General features: G+C 39.8%; 1 protein-coding gene across 1 annotated transcript in view; it reads left to right on the top strand.

Annotated features, from left to right (window-relative positions):
* The window catches only part of EPM2A (EPM2A glucan phosphatase, laforin), a 145,602-nt gene that overhangs the window by 93,911 nt on the left and 34,545 nt on the right, over window positions 1-17,146 (top strand). Inside the window, exons 3-4 of the mRNA XM_089690194.1 lie at window positions 3,517-3,691; window positions 14,295-14,536. Of these exons, the coding sequence (XP_089546320.1) occupies window positions 3,517-3,691; window positions 14,295-14,536 (417 nt within the window). The remainder of the gene's footprint in view (window positions 1-3,516; window positions 3,692-14,294; window positions 14,537-17,146) is intronic.

Below are 17,146 nucleotides of genomic sequence, written 5' to 3' on the forward strand. Positions count from 1 at the left end.
ACAAAAGGGGTTGATTTACTAAAACTGGGTAGTGCAAAATCTGGTGCAGCTGTGCATAATAACCAAACAGCTTTTAATGTCAGCTTCTTCAATTAGGTTGAAAAAAAAAACAACAACACAGGAAGCTGATTTCAGCTGCCCTGAAAATGGTAATAAAAAGTTCCGTGCAGTTTGACCAAGGTGGTACAAAATACATATTCAGAGATATAGAAAGTATTCACTTAATAAAAATATCAAGTAAGCTTAATACATACTGTGCGCTCCTGGATTTATTTATTTTTTAGCTGTGAGTTGAATAAGTACAGTACTGGAACCTGTGTTGTTATAATTAATCACAGCAAATATGCAAGTTGGCATTTGAACCAACACGCCTTTGTGTGTGACAGTGATTGATGTGCAATACTTTCTAAGTGATGTGAAGTCCTGCCCACTGTGAGTGTTTTATTTTTGGATTTGAGATTTAGATACCTGTGGACACTGTGATTGGATTCCACAAATTGTAATGACAATATCTATTTGCTTGTAATAATAGATTTAATACTTCTTTATACCTGTGGAGATTGTGAATGGTTTTGTTCATGGAGTGGCAGGAATGTTTACCCTTTTATGAGTTTTATGTGAAAGATGGCAAAACTTTTTGTATTGTCACAAATACAGTGGATATAAAAAGTCTACACACCCCTGATAAAATGTCAGGTTTATGTGATGTAAAAAACTGAGACAAAGATAAATAATTTCAGAACTTTTTCCACCTTTAATGTGACCTATACATTGTACAACTCAATTGAACAACAAACTGAAACTTATAGGTGGAGGGAAGTAAAAATTAAAAACTAAAATAATATGGTTGCATATGTGTGCACACCCTTAAACTAATACTTTGTTGAAGCACCTTTTGATATGATTCCAGCACTCAGTCTTTTTGGATATGAGTGTATCAGCATGGCACATCTTGACTTAGCAATATTTGCCCACTTGTCCTTGCAGGAACACTCCAAATCTGTCAGATTGCGAGGTCATCTCTGGTGCATAGCCCTCTTCAGATCACCCCACAGATTTTCGATTGTATTCAGGTCTGGTGAAGCCATTCCTTTGTTGATTTGGATATATGCTGTGGGTCGTTGTCATGCTGAAAGATGATGTTGCTCTTCATGTTCAGCTCTTCTAGCAGAAGACTGAAGGTTTTGTGCCAATATTGACTGTATTTGGAACTGTTCATAATTCCCTCTACCTTGACTAAGGCCTCTAGTTCCAGCTGAAGAAAAACAGTCCCAAAGCATGATGCTGCCACCACCATTCTTCACTGTGGGTATGGTGTTCTTTTAGTGATGTGCTGTGTTGTTTTTGCGCCAAACATATCGTTTGGAATTATGGCCAAAAAGTTCAACCCAGGTTTCATCAGACCAGGACACATTTTCCCACGTGCTTTTGGGAGACTTCAGATGTGTTTTTACAAAATTTCACCGGGCTTCCTTCTTGTCACTCTACCCCATAGCACAAACATATGAAGAATACAGGAGATTGTTGTCACATGTACCACACAGCCAGTACTTGCCATATATTCCTGCAGCTCCTTTAATGTTGCTGTAGGCCTCTTGGCAGCCTCCCAGACTAGTTTTCTTCTTGTCCTTTCAGCAATTTTGGAGGGACGACCAGTTCTTGGTAATGTCACTGTTGCACCATATTTTCTTCACTTGATGATGACTGTCTTCACTGTGTTCCATGGTATATCTAATGCCTTAGAAATTCTTTTGCACCCGTCTCCTGACTGATACCTTTTAACAGTGAGATCCCTCTGATACTTCGGAAGCTCTCTGCGGACCATGGCTTTTGCTGTAGGATGCGACTAAGAAAATATCAGGACAGGCCTACTAGAACAGCTGAACTTTATTTGGGGTTAATCAGAGGCACTTTAAATGATGGCAGGTGTGTACTGACTCCTATTTATCATGATTTTGAATGTGATTGCTTAATTCTGAACACAGCTACATCTCCAGTTATAAGAGGGTGTGTACACTTATGCAACCACATTTTTAATATAGTTTTTTATATTTACGCCCCCCCCCCCCCAAAAAAAAAAAGATTTTAGTTTGTTTTTCTATTGAGTTGTACAATTTATAGGTCACATTAAAGGTGGAAAAAGTTCTGGAATGATTTATCTTTGTCTATTTTTGTTACATCACAGAAACCTGACATTTTAACAGGGGTGTGTAGACTTTTTATATCCACTGTACTGTATCAGTCAGGCTTTTTCTTATGGTTTAATTACCTTATAAGTAAAATTGAGTTTTCACATATAGTGATATTGAGGATTGGGGTAATCCACTATAGGTATTTCTATTTGTTTAGTATTCAAAGTTAAAGTTGAACTCCTGGATAAGCAAATATTATCTAAATATAAGAGTCATATGTATTCTTACTTGAATCTTGGTGTGCTTTATGTATTTCTTCCAGATCTGTGCAGTGATCCAGTGTGAAAACTTTCTGTGATAAAGACCATTCAGTCCTTATCTGTCTCCTTGTGCAGGGTGACTGGTCTTGTCTCCGACCCCTATAGCAGGAGAGAAACCCAGACTATGTGTGCTATATGTTCACATCCCAGCAAATCATGTACAACTGTGAACAAAATATGTAGTCATGGACTTTGTGTGTACATATAGAAGAGAAAATAAGTACTGTAACAACAACGTACATTATTTACCAGTCAAAATCTATTACACAACATTAAAAATTACACATAGGAGTTCACAACATTCAAAGATTTCGATTACACATTTCACATGTGGGATCAACCCATTTCAAGAATCCTTCTTCAGGAGCCCATGTGACAGAATCAGTACATTGTAACCCATTCCATATCTTTAATAGAGTAATATTCAGCAGGGTAGACTAGAATGCATAGCATTTGTATGTTGCCCATAGAGGTGAAAATGAGTAGACTAAGATGAAGCCACTGACTCTCGGGTGGGAAGTTTAGGTACATTCAGTAAACAGCCGATGGTCTTGTATACATAATCTTAATATAGAAGGACCAACTTCCCAATGGGGAACTATCCAGACCCAATGTACATAAGTCACCATAAAGACAGTATGGTAGTCAAGTCAGTCTAGGCACATATATTTCAAAGAGGGAGCTTAGAAATAAACTCAGTTGATATCAATCTAGCCTGTGATGGTGAAGGAAAACAGTAACAGCTAGGTATCTCTTTGTGACATAGTAGAGGATTTCCAGTCAGGCTTCATGGGGTATGTAAATGGTCTACACCTATAGAAAGGGCATTATTCAACTTTGGTCAAAGCTGCACAGCTTGTTTTTATCTACAGATGCAGTTTTTTTGGTAAACATGAACTGACCATTTAACAAAGAAATACTTTGTACTTACAAGCACATTACAAGTAAACAAGCCATTAGATTTCCATTTTAAGACTGCTGTAACTATTTGCCATAGCTTATTCAAAAGCAACTAAAAATTTAAAGATAATGTTTGCTCTACTTTATGTGTTCTTTCTACTTAGGTAATGGACCACACCATGACCGATGTTGTACTTATGATGAAAGCAATATAGTGGATGGTGCTTATTGCTATCCAATAGGGCACTGGATTGAAACCACTGGCCATACAGATGAAATGAAGCACACTACAAACTTCTATTTTCACATCGCTGACAACCAAGCAATGCACTTCTCCAGGTACTAGAAATTCAAAGAGTTGGGCAGCATTTAGACTCATAGTTACATTTGGGTGGACCCCTAAGATAAAGGAAATAGAATGGGCAGTATTTTGTCTAATTTAAGTTACCTTGATTATTTATCTTAAAGGAAACAAATGAAGCATTTTGAATTAACATTGTACTATTTAACAGAACATAATGTTTGTTGAGATTTGCACATTTTTATTTACTTGCTGTACCATATTTTGTTATCTTTGTATTCAAATGCAACTTTATTTTAATGTTCCCTCTTCTAGTCATTTCTACATAATTATTATTATTATTATACAGTATTTATATAGCGCCAAAGGGTTTGCTCAGCGCTGTACAATAGCAAGGGGGACAGAACATGAGACAAGACAGTAACAATACAATACACGAGGGGTTGGAGGGCCTTGCTCTTTCGAGCTTACAATCTAGGAGGGAGGAGAAAGTGGTACAGGAAGAAATGGCTGTGGGGGATGGAGTGGTGGGAGGAGTGGAGGAGGTCAGTTGTTAGGTGAGGGTGGGGTAGGCTTCCCGGAAGAGGTGGGTTTCAGGGTGCGCCTGAAGGTGAGGAGGGTAGGTGACAGTCTGATGGATTGGGGTAGGGAGTTCCAGAGGATGGGGGAAGTCCTGGAGAAATCCTGCAATCGGGCGTGGAGGAGTAGATCAGGGACCTGGAGAGTAGGAGGTGCTGTGAGGAGCGAAGGGCACGGGTAGGGTAGTATTTGGGTATCAGGTCGGTTAGGTAGTTTGGGGCAGCGTTGTGAATGGCTTTTGTAGGTCAGAGTTAGCAGTTTGAATTTGATGCGCTGGGCAATCGAGAGCCAGTGAAGGGATTGGCAGAGGGGGGTGGCAGATGTGGAGTGGTTGGTGAGGTGGATGAGTCTAGCCGCTGAGTTCAGGATAGACTGGAGTGGGGATAGCGTTTTTTGGGTAGGCCAGTGAGAAGGGAGTTGCTGTAGTCCAGGCGTGAGATGATGAGGGAGTGTACGAGTTGTTTAGTAGTGTCTGGGGTGAGGAATGTACGTATCTTGGAGATGTTGCGGAGGTGGAGCCTGCATGATCTTGATAGTAATTGGACGTGAGGTAGGAAGGAAAGGTTTGAGTCCAGGGTGACACCCAGGACTTTGGCATGTGGGGTGGGAGTGATGGTGGCGTTGTTAGTAGTGATGGAGAGGATGGGGGGGGCGCAGGTTGAAGGGAAGACCAGGAGCTCAGTTTTGGACAGGTTTAATTTGAGGAAATGGAGCGACATCCAGTCTGATATGTTGTTCAGGAGGTGGGCGATGCGGGCAGAGAGAGAGGGGGTGAGATGGGGGGTGGAGAGGTAAATTTGTGTGTCGTCAGCATAGAGGTGGTAATTAAGTGTATTAGTTTGCCAAGGGAGGAGGTGTAGATGGAGAAGAGAAGGGGCCCGAGGACAGAGCCTTGGGGGACTCCGACAGAGAGGGGGAGAGAGGGAGAGGTGGCAGTGTTATAGGTAACGCTGAAGGAGCGTTGGGATAGGTAGGAGGAGAACCAGGAGAGAGCAGCGTCCCTGATGCCAAGGGAGTGCAGTTTAGTAAGGAGGAGAGGGTGGTTGACAGTGTCGAAGACAGCGGAGAGGTCAAGGAGCAGGAGGACAGTGTAATGGCCATTAGCTTTGGCGGTTAGCAGGTCGTTGCTGATTTTAAGTAGGGCGGTTTCGGTGGAGTGTAAGGGACGGAAGCCAGACTGTAGGGGATCAAGGAGGTTGTTATCAGTGAGGTGGGCGCTTAGGCGATTGTAAGCCAGGCGCTCAAGGAGCTTGGAAGTGAATGGTAGCAGGGAGGTGGGTCTAAGATTGTTAAGGTCAGTGGGGTCAAGGGAGGGTTTTTTGAGTATGGGGGTGATGTGTGCGTGCTTTAGAGGGGAGGGGAAAGTGCCAGTGGAGAGGGAGAGATTGAAGATGTGGGTGAGGGAGCGAATGACGGAGGGGGGGGGGGGGTGACTGGAGGAGCTGTGAGGGGATAGGGTCCAGGGGGCAGGTGGTGAGGCTGGCTTCGGTGAAGACCTTAGAGACCTCCTCAGGGGTAGCTGGGCTGAAGGAGCGGAGCATTGGGGAGGTGATGGTGTGCGGGGCGTTGGGCATAGTGGGATGTGATTTACTTTAAGGAATTCTGTAATGGTAAATATATGTAGCTGCAGTTGCTGATCTCCTTCTGAAAATGCCAGCTTCCTTGCTGCCATGTTGATCCTCTAACTTCAATTATTTGGGACACTTATCCACAACAAGTTTACTGATCAGGGAGTTTTGGATTCCTTGGCTATGCATGTTCTAGATTAGTGCCTCAGAAAGTATTGAAGCCATTAGGTCAGCATGACAGCTAAGCAATAAGAATTCTAAGAAGGACATAATTAATGGTAGCTTCTGTATCCTTTTTATGACAATTGCTTAATTAAGTTCTGACAGCCTGACTGTTGTGTTTGTTAGTCATATCTGACCCACTTGAAAGAAAGGAGCAGTAAATCACAGCCATTGTAACTGTAATATTAAGCACTGTGCAAAAGTTTTAGGCAGCTGAAAAATGCTGTAAAGCAGGTGCCTAAAGCTCAAAAATCATTAAAGTGGAACGTCACCCAAAAGTGGAACCATTCACAAAGCACAGTGCAGCGCAAAGCCGACTGTGAAGCTGGAAAGAGTCACAGCTGGCTGCCCACAGATAACATGCTGGTGCCAGGGAACCAAAGACAGTTAAGGACCAGCCTGGGTAAGGACGGTGCTGGATCCTTGGACAGGTGAGTGTTTATTAAAGGTCAGCAGTTACAGTTTTTGTAGTGGTTGGCAAAGAAATCTAGCACAGCAGATGAAGGACACATCATGCTGATTTCCCTTTGTAATCAAAAAATGTCCTGTGGCACCATCAGCTCATGCTCTGTGGAACATAGTAGGACCCTGGTTTTTGTAGCCAAATTGGAATAACACCTACTTTATATTTGTTTCAAGTTTCTGTTCACATAGCAAAACTTAAAAAAACAAAAACTGCTTCTTACTTTTTACTGGCTAAAAAAATCCTTCCTACTTTCCCCTTCTATGTAATGTTAAGGAGGGGCTGGAGAGTTTTGTTTACTATGATTAACTCTGTCTGTACAATTCCTTGCAGATCGCAGTATCGGTTGTAAAATAGATGTGCACACTGCCTATCCTAACAAAGGGTTAAAGTATTATGAAGGTTTAAAATTTTGCCTCCCCACACTTACTGTACACACATGCTGCATACTGTTGGTAAAAAAAATCAGTGGAAATACCTTTTGTTTACTCTTCTTTGGTGGGGTCATGTGATTGTGCAGCTCTGGATTCCTTGTGAGTGAGTGGCTACTGAGGCTTTCTGGGAGGGAAGAATAACCAGAAACTCTGTGCTTAGTGACATTAAGGAAATGAGGGCAGCTGCACTCCATAGTTGGCAGAATACAACAACAAATACAAAATGAATAAAAAATTATTTGTATTGTCACTTTAAAAATATATCAAGTGGCACAAATGAACAAATTTATAAAAAAAGCAGTAAATTTGCATCTAAATGTGCAAAGTGCAAACAAATTGTGCAAAATCATATACAAACTTAATAAATACATCAGATGTACAATCTCTTTTAACCACCTCATGTCTGGACACTTTTACCCCCTTCCTGTCCAGGCCAATTTTCAGCTTTCAGCGCTATCACACTTTGAATGACAATTGCGCGGCCATGCAACACTGTACCCATATGAATTTTTTAGCATTTTTTTGAGACAGATAAAACTTTATTTTGGTGGTATTTATTCACCACTGGGATTTTAATTTTTTTTGCTATATAAATGAAAATGTGCAAAAATGTTTAAAAAAAGTGTTTTCCTTATAAAATTTTGCAAATAAATAATCTTTCTTCATAAATCTTGGCCAAAATTTATTCAGTTATCTTTTTTTGTAAAAAAAATAACCCAAATTAGTTTATAACCAAAAATTTAAATTTTTCAAAACATGATGGTACCAAAGAAGAGTAAAACATTTATTTACACGAACAATTTTAATAGTAAGCGCACTTATAGATATTGTATATTTTAGTCTTTCCTACAATTTAAAGATTTCAAGGCTTGTGTAATTGCACCTTTAAAAGCTTTTCTGAGCTAAAGAAACATCTAGAAAAGTAAAAAATATGTTAATAATTATTATTATTTTTAGGTATATTGTGTGAATGGGAACACATACCAACCACTGCAATTCAAAATGCACTTTAATATGAAAAAACACAAAAAACCACCCTCTAACTGACCATAACTAATGATGTCAATTATTTTTATATACCTTTATCAGAAACACCCTAAATCACTAGGGTCAACTTAATATAACATCCAACTGTCATGAAATCGTTTTGAAGACACATAATCCATCTAACACAAAAGACATATACAGTATCTCACAGAAGTGAGTACACCCCTCACATTTTCATAAATATATTATTACCGTATTTTCCGGCGTATAAGACGATGAGGCACTATTCCTCCTCCACACTGACACCAACGATGAGGCACTGTTCCTCCCCCACTGACACCAACGATGGGGCACTATTCCTCCTCCCCACTGACACCAACGATGGGGCACTATTCCCCCCCCCCACTGACACCAATGATGGGGCACTATTCCCCCCACTGATACCAATGATGGGGCACTTTTCCTGCCACTGATACCAACGATGGGGCACTATTCCTTCCACTGATACCAATGATGGGGCGCTATTCCTCCCACTGACACCAATGATGGGGCGCAATTCCTGCCACTGATACCAATTATGGGGCGCTATTCCTCCCACTGACACCAATGATGGAGCACTATTCCTCCCACTGACACTAATGATGGGACACTATTCCTCCCACTGACACCAATGATGGGGCACGATTCTTCCCACTGACACCAATGATGGGGCACTATTCCTCCCACTGACACTAATGATGGGACACTATTCCTCACACACTGACACTAATGATGGGGCACCATCATTGGTGTCAGTGGGAGGAATAGTGTCCCATCATTGGTATCAGTGGGAGGAATAGTGCCCCATCATTGGTGTCAGTGGATGAAATAGTGCCCCATCATTGGTGTCAGTGGGAGGAGTAGTGCCTCATCATTGGTATCAGTGGGAGGAATAGTGCCCCATCATTGGTGTCAGAGCGAGGAATCGTGCCCCATCATTGGTGTCAGTGGGAGGAATAGCACCCCATCATTGGAATACCATACTGAAATAGCATACCATATTGAAATCAAATCTGATGTTTTTTCATTTTTATTTGGTGTGTGTTGGAAGAGGGGTAGTCTTATACGGCGAGTATAGCTCAAACCCTATATTTTAACAGGAAAAGTAGGGGGTCGTCTTATACGCCCAGTCATCTTATATGCCGGAAAATACGGTATATCTTTTCATGTGACAACACTGAAGAAATGACACTTTGCTACAATGTAAAGTAGTAGTGTACAGCTTGTATAACAGTGTAAACTTGCTGTCCCCTCAAAATAACTCAACACACAGCCATTAATTGTAAAATAAACCCTCAAATGGTGTCCCATTAATGTCTAAACCACTGGCAACAAAAGTGAGTACACCCCTAAGTGAAAATGTCCAAAGTGTCAATATTTCCATGAGATACTGTAAATCTAAAAGCTAAAAAAGCTGATAACAATGTAATGTCTGATTGGTATTGCATACACAGTATGAACCTTAAGAGGCATAAAGCGAGAACTATGTATATTCAATATAACCCAGCTTTTGGATATAAGTAGGGATCATATACAGTATATAGATCATATCATGACATATCATATTTACATATCAATTTCAATATGTTAAATGCTATATACGGGTTGGCATCAACAAATATTTCCCTAATCACCCCCAAAAGTCCAGCAGATGTAGTTACGCTATATTCCAAAATTGAGGTATGCTGATGTAATAAGTTAGACATATCAGGCTATGCTCTCTATATCAACAGGTATATTCCTCAGCTAATTGTTTAAGGCAGAGTTCTTATAAGGGGAATTTATCCACACAAGAACATGGATCACAGTGGAAGAAAATCCCATATTCAGTTTTCATCCACTGAGGAAGTAGAAAAATCTGATATTAACCTAATTAGGAATCTTAACATTTCCACTCTCAGTAATGGTAATTAGATGTTTCAATGTTTCAATTAGAAGTGCAAGTCTACTTGGTCATATACTGTTTACTATTTTAAATAGGATTTCACGTTAAGGTACATAAATAGTGGGTTTTCTATAAGTTTTACGCTATATGAAATAAATATTTGCCAGCTGAAAATAGCAGCAACATTCAGTCCCATATCATTATGTATCCCATGTATGATTAAACATATGCTGCGTGTAAACATATACATAGTGTATTAGTTCTACATGACACGTGAGCCCATACTCATTAGGCAGAAAGCTTCCAGTATGATTTGCCCAGCAATAAACAAAAGCCCTGCCAATGATATAGTTTGGACTCTTTGTGTAACAAATCATCTGCTAATTATTTGAGTGAAGCATGCCAAACTGAATCCAGTCTGGCATGAGATTCCCTTGTTACAAAGTAACAGTCCCACATCAAGTATATAGAAGGCATACAAATCCACAATGTTTACGAGCAGGATGTTCCCATATCTCACACCTCTATTGCAAATATTCTTACAGTAATAAGACTGTGTATATGGAGTGAGAATCTCTTGTAGTCACCCTGCATCAAGTATATAAAAGACATATAAATCCACAATCTCTAAGGGCAGGGAATACTTCCATAAACATGGAAAGTGCATGCACTGTCAATCGATCAAGGAACCATATGATGTATAAAGCTTTCGTAGCCTCCCTGGCGGTATTCCTGAGTGTAGCTCGGGGTAAAGTTTCAGTACTACAAGCGGTAACCCCGAGCTACACTCGGGCTTACCATGCGGCGCTGCTCAGGCATCTGTTCTTCACTTACCTTGTCCTGCGCTCCCGCGATGTCCCTCCTGCAGTGTCCCCAGCAATGTCCTCCGGCAGATGCCGGCAGGCATCTGTCATCTGGGTTCCGTCCCCTGCGAGAGTGTAGGGACGTACGGGGGACAGAATGGCGGGAAATTTTAAAATGACAAAAAGCGACATTCCCTAAATACACTAAATCACATAGTAAAACATTACTGTATCAAACCATTTCACATACATTTTGTCCCTAGTGCTTTGTCCTGTGCCCTGCCTGCATTTTTACTGTACTTTCTGCCTGGAAACTGGGAAACATCCATGGCATCCAAAAAGCATCCCTTTAGGTCAAAAGCGGTTTTAGACCAGCTAGAGAACAGTGATAGTAAATCAGAACCAGAATAAAGTGACTCTTGTGTTCTGATGACTATAGGGTCCAGTATCCATGCAATAGTGGTGAAGGTAATGCGCACTCACCAGACGCGCATGTTATAAGCACTTTGTGTAAAATAATCCAGATGTCATCAGGTAATGCGTAGTCCTCCCTCTGATGTTAGGTAGTGTGAGACTGGTGTGGGTGGTCCTCTTCCCTTAGGGATCCCCTTATGATCCTGGTGGGTAGTATCCCTCTGGGTGGGCAGACCTCCACTGTTCTGCAATGATCCATCCAGGAAACCGGTGTTTTACAGACGGTACATAGACATAGTCTTCCTGCTCTTTCATATTCAGCATCAAGGAGCAGCCAGAAGGAGCAGTGCACTGCTGATATTGGTTACCTTTTTGTGCACAGCAGCTTACATTTATTTATATCAAGGCGCTTATACTTACAATTTTCACAGTAAATCAGAACCACTTGCAGAATTGAGTGATAATGATTCATGGGGAAATTTGTCATCAGACACTGAAAACGATTTTGCTACTTTGCTCAGTGATGTGCGAACTTGGCGCTCTATTTCAAATTTCAGTGTTTTTGGGTTGATTATATTATTGAATTAAATTTATTATTATTATATTATTATTTTTTATGATTATTTATTAAATTATAATTTCTGATTTTGTGTTTCAAATTGTAACATACCGGGGATGTTTACTAGCCTCTTGTTTGGACAGATTTCAGTGAGTTATTCCTAAAAATTACAGGCCTACATTAAAAAAAAATACATATTTCCATGCAAAATATGTACCGCTTTGAGCACAGAAATATGGACATAATCAGACCGCTAGGGAGGTTAAGGTATAGGTAAGTCAGTAGTTCTCCCCCTGATTCAATGTCCTCGATTCTTGTCCCTAAGAAGCTCTTGGAGTTAGTACACACCCTGCTTATACCGGCTGATGGAAGTCACACTGCCTGCCTAGCCAAATAACTGTATCAACTGGAAATTGCACCTACATCGATATATTTTATTCCAACACAGAACTTCCTCAAGATCAAACTTATCCATTATGCAATACCATCAGGGAGGCATCTAATCAGTCCTAAATTCATTCTTCAGCAGGACAGTGGTGACCCCAAATATGCAATCATAAGTCATAAAGAACTAGTGTAATAAAAAAAGAAATGGTATGGCCTGCATAGAGCCCTGATCTCAACATAATTGAGTCTGTCTGGGATTCCATAAAGAGACAAAAGCAAATGAGGCACCGTAAATCTACAGAAGAACCATGGTTAGTTCTCTTCTTTGGAACAACCTACTTAAAGAAAACTGTGCAAGTGTACTTAGCAGATTTATTGCTGTTTTAAAGACCTTATAAACCTTCTTAGCTGTGCCATGTGTTTTCCACCTGCATAGGATGTGCTTTGATTGTGTAGTTTTATGATATAATTTGTTGCCCTGTATGCACAGCCTATAGTAGAGTAAACTTCACATTCCTGTGTAAGAAGTCTCTATTTAGGTTCAAATGTGAGGTCTGCCGCATGACACTGAACAGGTTACATTGTTAGTCTAGCTGAAAAAAGACAAATGTCCATCTAGTTCAACCATAAAAAAAACTATAATCCTATACCCACAGTTGATCTAGAGGAAGGCAAAAAACCCCCAGCAAAGTGTGATCCAATTTGCTCCTGCAGAGGAAAAAAATCCTCCTTGATCCCCCAAGTGGGAAAAGGATATCCCATGGATCAACTTTACCTATAAATGATAGTATCCAGTTATATTATGTGTATCTAAGAAATAATCCAGGCCTTTCTTAAAGCAATCTACTGAGCTGGCCAGAACCAACTTTTGAGGGAGTCTATTCCACATTTTCACAGCTCTTACTGTGAAGAAACTTTTCTGTATTTTAAGATTAAATCTTTTCCTCCAGACATAAAGGGTTTTTTTTACTAAAGCTGGAGAGTCCAAAATCAGACTCCCTTCTGCATAGAAACCAATCAGCTTCCAGGTTTCATTGCCAAAGCTTCATTGAACAAGCTGAGGTTAGAAGCTGATTGGTTTCTATGCAGAAGGGAGTCTGATTTTGGACTCTCCAGCTTTAGTAAATAAACCCCTAAGAGTGCTCCCTTGTCCTCTGTGATTACCTCAGGGTTTATAACTCTACAGCGCATTCACTATATGAACCACTGATGTATTTATACATCTTCTCAAGACAGAATAAATTCAGTTCCTCTAATCTTTCCTCATAGCTGTGCTCCTCCATGCCTCTTATCAGTTTGGTTGCCCTTTTCTGTACTTTCTCCAGTTCCCCAATATTCATTTTGTGAATTGGTGCCCAAAACAGAACTGCATAAATACGGATGAGGTATTACTAATGATTTATACAGGGATAAAATTATATCTCTCTCTCTGGAGTCTATACCTCTTTTAATACAAGAGAGAATTTTGCTCGCTTTAGAAACCACAGCTTGGCATTGCATGTCATTATTAAGCTTGTGATCTACCAGAAAACTCTCAGATCCTTCTCCACTATTGATTCCCCCAGTTGTACCCCCCTAGTATGTATGATGCATGCATATTCTTAGCCCCCAAGTGCATAACATTAGGAGATCTGGCAACATAAATTTAAACCATCATCTCGTCCAGTCAATGCAAAGCAACAACATCTGTTTAAAGGGCGCCCCTGCAACCCACTGATAATCACCATGCCAGTGCTTTGCCACGGCTTCTCCCACTGTCTGATTTATTTATTAATTTATTTATTTCAGGTACTTATATAGCGCCGCCAATTATGCAGTGCTTTACTTATATATTGTACATTCACATCAGTCCCTAACCCTCAAGGGGCGTACAATCTAAGGTCCCTAACTCACATTCATATTTATACATACTAGGGCCAAACTCCAGGCAGGTGGTGCTGTGGGTGGGATTCAAACCAACAACCCTAGTACTGCCAGGCAGAAGTGCTACCCATTTAGCCACTGTGCTGTCTAATGAAAATGTGGGAGCATGTGATCTCCCCTGTGACAGTGCTCTAGTCTAGCAGCAATTCACTTGGCCCTTGCACTGTAATATGTCAGAAGGAATGATGAAACTGCTCCTGTCATGTAAATGGTTTGTATTGCAAGGCTGAGCATTCTGGAAAATGTAATTAAGCTAAATCCCCAAAATGTTATCATACCCTGAAATTGAGGGGAGTCTGAGAAATTATGTAAATCATTTTGGCATAAAAGTGCAATTTTATTTTCATATGTTGACTATGCATCTGTGTATTTCAACAGAATACTACCCAATATCTGGTTGGGAAGTTGTCCACGGCAGCTGGAGCATGTTACAATCAAGATGAAGCATGAACTAAGAGTGACTGCTGTCTTAAACTTTCAGACTGAGTGGGACATTGTTCAGAACAGTAAAGCCTGCAATCGATACAATGAACCCATGAGTCCAGATACCATGTTCATGTTATATAGGGATGTCGGAATGACCTACATATGGATACCCACACCTGATATGAGTACAGAAGGTATGTATACACTACTTATGTCAATGTTCTTATAATTCAGTGTTTGCATAACAGCTATTCATTCATTTGCCAACTTAAAGTGCTAACATTTCTTGGGACCTGAAACCCCAGCTATGATTACTTTACTGCTGGAAATTACAAATATTTTGAGGAATGTGCTAGGGATAGAACTACCCCTTGAACTTAAACTTTCTTGTAATCAATATGCTGGGGATCAGAGCTACAAGGGTTTCTTTGTTGCAGGTCTTCTTATAACAACCAATTTCAGTTTCAATGAATTTTGTCAAAAATATTTGTAGCCGCAGGATATTGTGTGTTATTGTCAGAACCAGAAACTTGTGGAAGAGTTTGATAATAAAGTTTCCAGTTGGAAATAATCCAGTCAAAGTAATTGAAAGAAGAGGAACTACTGCAGCCAGCATATAACAAAAACCATAAGTAAATACCATAGTTACACACCAGTATGGGAATAATATAAGCTTTATGTAATAGAAGGATAATGATATTACATACATCCAATGGACAAACTAGTAATATTAACAAAGGACTCAACAGGTGTTCTGGTGGAATTGTGCTTATATACCCGGGTATATATAGTTATTAATAGAGCTATCTCCAAATGAATGTTCCAGCAATGTCCAGTTGCAGGGACCCCTGAGGTTGATCAGGATTTTTGCTCTTCTTAGTGTTAAAGGCCTGAAGATTGAATCAGTAACGTTGGGGAGATCCTTCAACCATTGCCCAACCAGCCTGGAACTAACCTTCTCACCAGCAGAAACTGTGATGTAATACTGGAACTCAGTATCAGCCTATCTACTCTGCTTCTAGTCCCTAGTAGCATCTAATCTGCCATGCAACTGGACCTCTAACTACCTGTGGGTGGTCAGATGGCTATAATAAATCATTTATACTGGCCATTGAAATTAATTAATGCTCAAGTGCTAAACGCGCCTAGCATTTAGGCACATTTAGCAGATTTTAGTAGTGTCAAGCATTTTTTTCTGCCCAAACTCTGTTGTGCCTGGACGCACTGGCAGTGTTTTTTTTTCTGCCTCTAAAGGCCTCTGCCACTAAAAGCTTATAAAAGTCTATGTGTGCATAGACACATACAGTATTACAACATGGAGTGGTGTTAGGAAACAAAAAAAGCCTGACAACCCTAAAAGTGGCTGCTTAAAAAAATGTCTGTAGATACATTTTAAAGAGGCCAATTTAACATTAGTGTCATTGAAAATATTTGATAATGTGAATATTATGTTAAGACTAACCTGGTCAGGGTTATATAATGTTTAACTCTGCAGTAACCTATTATAGTTGTATAAAATGTTGATAATCTAAAAGTAGAGATGTAAATTACCAAACAATCTGTCTTGCTGGAAATGTACTACTTTAATTTGCAATTTAATCTAATCAACCTAACACACTAATGATATTTTTAAATACATTTTGTTTTCATTTACATATCCTATTTGGGCCCTTTATGCGTGTCTATAAATTGCAGGCAGATAATGGTTGATGGATGGGGCCAGCAGAGTGCTTTCTTCTACTATACGTAAAATGTCATATTAACCCTCCATACAAGGAGGAGTTAAGCAAATATCAATATGGCTTGATGGGTGGATATCTGGTAAAATGATGGAGTTAGCATTCCTAGGTAGACTGCAGAACACCCTAGGTAACACCGACATGTGATGCTGGGTTTCTATATTTGAAACACAGCTGAAACACAATTAATAAAAAGGGTGTGCTAGGGACAGTAAGGCTGATGCTGTCCATCCTCTAGCCAGGAAATGAAACAGACTTTCTGACTTGCTGAAGCTTCCAATGCATATTGTGAGTAGCTCACAATGTGCAATGAAATCATAGTAAGCAAAAAGTAAAGGAAAGGAGCCTGCATAACTGTGCAATGCTGAAGGTGAGGCTGGAGTTCAGCTTTATATTCTCCAAAAACAATGTATGTGAACCCCTCCCGTTGCATTGGAAATACAAGCCCATTGCACCAAACATACAAGCTGGTACATTGCTGGAAGACATTCAAACATATACCACTCCTATTATCAACCTGTACTCTTCTGAGATAAGGGGATGGCCTCTTAATGCCCTGGCTCAGTGCTGACAGGCATGTTGTTTGTCATTTAATTGAAAGTTAAAAAAGGATTGGTATGGCTGTATTTTATATCTCCTTCAGCTATGAATCTGCCTGAGTTGTGTTTTCTAAACAAATTTTGATCAAATCTGGAATATGGGATTATCTTCTTGTTATAGGGTTCACTGGATCTTTATTTGGAATAAGTGGAGCAATCGAATTTGTGAGCACTCGTGCAGTAATAGATAATGTACTGCAGTAAAATTAATTTATTAGCTTGCATCACAGACTATTAAATGACCGACAGTAAGGCATGGAGACAATCATTGATGTTTGGAAGTGATCATATTTGACCATATACATAAGCCATTTTTTACATTTTATTTACAATAAATCATACAAATAAATTAGAAGAAATTATAATCCGCTTAACAGATCATATTTAAGTCAAGCAAATTTATAGAAATTCTGCAAAGGATTTTCTTTGTAAATTCTTTATTTTTCATTTTAGAAAATATACAGCC

The sequence above is a fragment of the Staurois parvus genome, unplaced genomic scaffold, assembly GCF_062004578.1.
Source record: "Staurois parvus isolate SC_StPar_1 unplaced genomic scaffold, SC_StPar_1.0 ptg000520l, whole genome shotgun sequence".
NCBI classification, from domain to species: domain Eukaryota; kingdom Metazoa; phylum Chordata; class Amphibia; order Anura; family Ranidae; genus Staurois; species Staurois parvus.